This window comes from Nannospalax galili, unplaced genomic scaffold, assembly GCF_000622305.1.
Source record: "Nannospalax galili isolate Female #2095 unplaced genomic scaffold, S.galili_v1.0 scaffold1415, whole genome shotgun sequence".
NCBI lineage: Eukaryota > Metazoa > Chordata > Mammalia > Rodentia > Spalacidae > Nannospalax > Nannospalax galili.
The window spans coordinates 567,021-569,895 of record NW_008336308.1 but is presented as its reverse complement, the minus strand read 5'-3'; the positions used below and the strand labels follow the sequence as shown (position 1 = coordinate 569,895).

Here is a 2,875-nt window from a genome sequence, read left to right as displayed (position 1 = left end):
TTCCTACCCTCTATGTCAAAAGTGATGATGTAATTATTAACTAGATTCATGTTTGTTTTGAATGTCACTGATTAAGTTTGACACTGATACTCAATGTCCTGTGTCACACTGACACTGATACACACAGATACCACCAACCTTCCTTATTGTGTAATAACTGTTTTTGATTCTTGACAATTAGAGAAAATATATATGAAAAACTTAACTAGATGTCAGTGTAACTCAGGAACCCTGTTACTCAAGTGATTTCTATTAAATTATCTGATATTGTCTCTATTGTCAATTGTACTGAGCCTGTTTTCCTTTTTCAGTGATGGAGAAGAGACGCTCAGACTTTTCCCTTTAGAAGGTATGGTAACACCACTGTGAATAACTGTGACATTAAGAAAATCTCATTGCATTACAAGTTCCTACATCTGCGACAGTTCTGGTTTTCCTTTCACCATTAGAAAGAAATGATCTGTGTCTTTCATGATTGTGTGGTACAGTGGTGAAGGACTTACAGGTAACTTATCTGTTTACTCATTTCAATGCATGAGTGAATATAATCAAAACACATTGTACAGATATATGAAATTCTCTACAAATTAACTAAAAATAAGTAAACCTTACCCCAAAGAGGGGAAAATGATGTATGAATGATATTGGTAGTTTTCTTACTTATATTCATCATTATGTATATTAAGGACTTGTAAAGTCTACACTATTGGGGACATATGTCCAAATATTCAATATAAAGAGGCATTTTTAATACATGATTAAACCTGGTCATGGTTGTGGATACATATATTTATAGCTTTATGAAGGAAACAGCAGAAGAATTGTGAGTTTGAGGCTGGCTGAATGAGACTAGACTGACACTTTGTCTAAAAAGAACCACAATTTGTAGAATCTACAAAATGACCTTAAATTTATAAATTCCCACTGGTTCCCAATGGAGATAAGAAATTTTGAGGAATTCTCTTGCATCTCTTCCTTAACTTTAGTACTTTTCAAGAACTGACACACGTTGAAGACACATTTTTCTTTTCTCTTTATTAGCAATATTTGTTCACCAACCAGTAATGTTAAGACAGAAACTCTAATGTGCACCCAGTAAAGGACAGGGGTAAACAATGTTTTTTATCTCTGTCATCAGAACAAAGTCTGCTTGGAAGACAGATTAAGTAATTTTCATTTGTTTAGCCAATGATGCCTCAGTTTGGCACCTACTGATTCATTGATTACATTATAAAAAGATTTTACTGCAATGTCACAATCATATCAGTAAGAAGAGACGGCTCTGATGGATCTAACTGTAGCCCTACTGGTGGGCCTCACCTGTCTGCTTCTTCTCTCTCTCTGGAGACAGAATCCTGGGAGAGGGACACTACCTCCTGGCCCTACTCCTCTTCCAATTATTGGAAATTTCCTACAGATAGACGTGAAGGACATCCGCCAATCCTTAACCAATGTAAGTGTGTTTTCTGCTCTTCCAATACTTTATAAAGGGAAGTAAAAGACACTTCTTCCAAATGAAAATATAGTAATGGATATGATCTTGTAATAAATGATCACTAGCAATAGTGCCCAAGATATCAATTTGTAATTTATGACCTCGGTTACTTACTTTGTGAAAAAATGTTAAACAGTCTTGCTGAATGATTTGATGTGATGATTCACTGTAATCTTTGTATCAAATGCCTGGACTATCTCATGGCACATTGTAGACTCTCCATAGTCATAATAACCATAATATGATATAGGTTTACATGGATTTCAGCAATATTTGAAGGTGAGTTTGCCTAATTGTAAACATTAAGATGCAATGATAACATCAGTAATAATGAGGTTAACAGTACAGAATATAGGCTGATGCTTTCTTGCTAGAATTTTCATTTTCTTTACTATTTCCAGTTCTCAAAAGTCTATGGTCCTGTGTTCACTCTCTATTTGGGCACACGGCCCACTGTGGTGTTGCATGGCTATGAAGCAGTGAAGGAAGCTCTGATTGATCATGGGGAGGAGTTTGCTGGAAGAGGAAGGTTCCCAGTGTTTGAAAAATCTAGTAAAGGCTTGGGTAAGTGTGTATGTTCAGGTGTGTTTGCTGAGCAGTGTTTATAACAAGGAAAAAGGTGGAAAAAGAGACCAAATTTGCTTCTCAGGTACAGGTTGGGCCTCTCTAGTTGATACCTGTCAAATCTCTCTTCTCCTTTGAGATCTAATTTCTAGTGTCTACCACTCTTTGTTTAGGACTTGTCTTTAGTAATGGGAACAGATGGAAAGAGATAAGGCGTTTCACACTCATGACACTACGGAACTTGGGGATGGGGAAAAGGAATATTGAGGATCGTGTTCAAGAGGAAGCCCAGTGCCTTGTGGAGGAACTGAGGAAAACCAATGGTAAATACAACTTTATAATCGAACTTTTACATTCTGTCTCCTTTTATTCCAAAGTCTTTTCCTTTTTGTGTATGAGAAATTATGAATATAATTTTCTTAATAATTTTCTTATGAATCATGAACTCTGAATTCCCTGTAGCACAAATGTAGTTTACCTCTTATCACTTCATTAGAGACTAACTGCTACTGATTGAAAATGTTGACAATGACATGTTCCATAGTTATGTGGGCCAAGTGAGATAATATCTGTTTTCATTTCATTGACCTACACTGGTCTACCCAGCTTCAATGACATGTCTAAGGTTTCCCCCAGGCCCATGTTTACAGTTCTGGCTAACAATAATGGTGCAATGTAAGGTTTTCATTTCTCATCTGAGTGAATATGTTTTTCTTTGTATTTATTATCTCCTCTCTCTCTCTCTCTCTCTCTCCCTCTCTCTCTCTCTCTCTCTCTCTCTCTCTCTCTCTCCCTTTTCAACCTTTTACGCATTTT

General features: G+C 36.3%; 1 protein-coding gene across 2 annotated transcripts in view; it reads left to right on the top strand.

Annotated features, from left to right (window-relative positions):
* Positions 1-1,257: 1,257 nt before the first annotated feature.
* Positions 1,258-2,875, top strand: part of LOC103732443 (cytochrome P450 2C29-like) — a 28,827-nt gene continuing 27,209 nt past the window's right edge. Inside the window, exons 1-3 of one of the 2 annotated variants that reach the window (XM_008831013.2) lie at positions 1,258-1,453; positions 1,897-2,059; positions 2,233-2,382. In XM_008831013.2, the coding sequence (XP_008829235.1) occupies positions 1,286-1,453; positions 1,897-2,059; positions 2,233-2,382 (481 nt within the window). In that variant the 5' untranslated portion in view covers positions 1,258-1,285. The remainder of the gene's footprint in view (positions 1,454-1,896; positions 2,060-2,232; positions 2,383-2,875) is intronic. The other variant, XM_029562484.1, reaches the window with a different exon arrangement.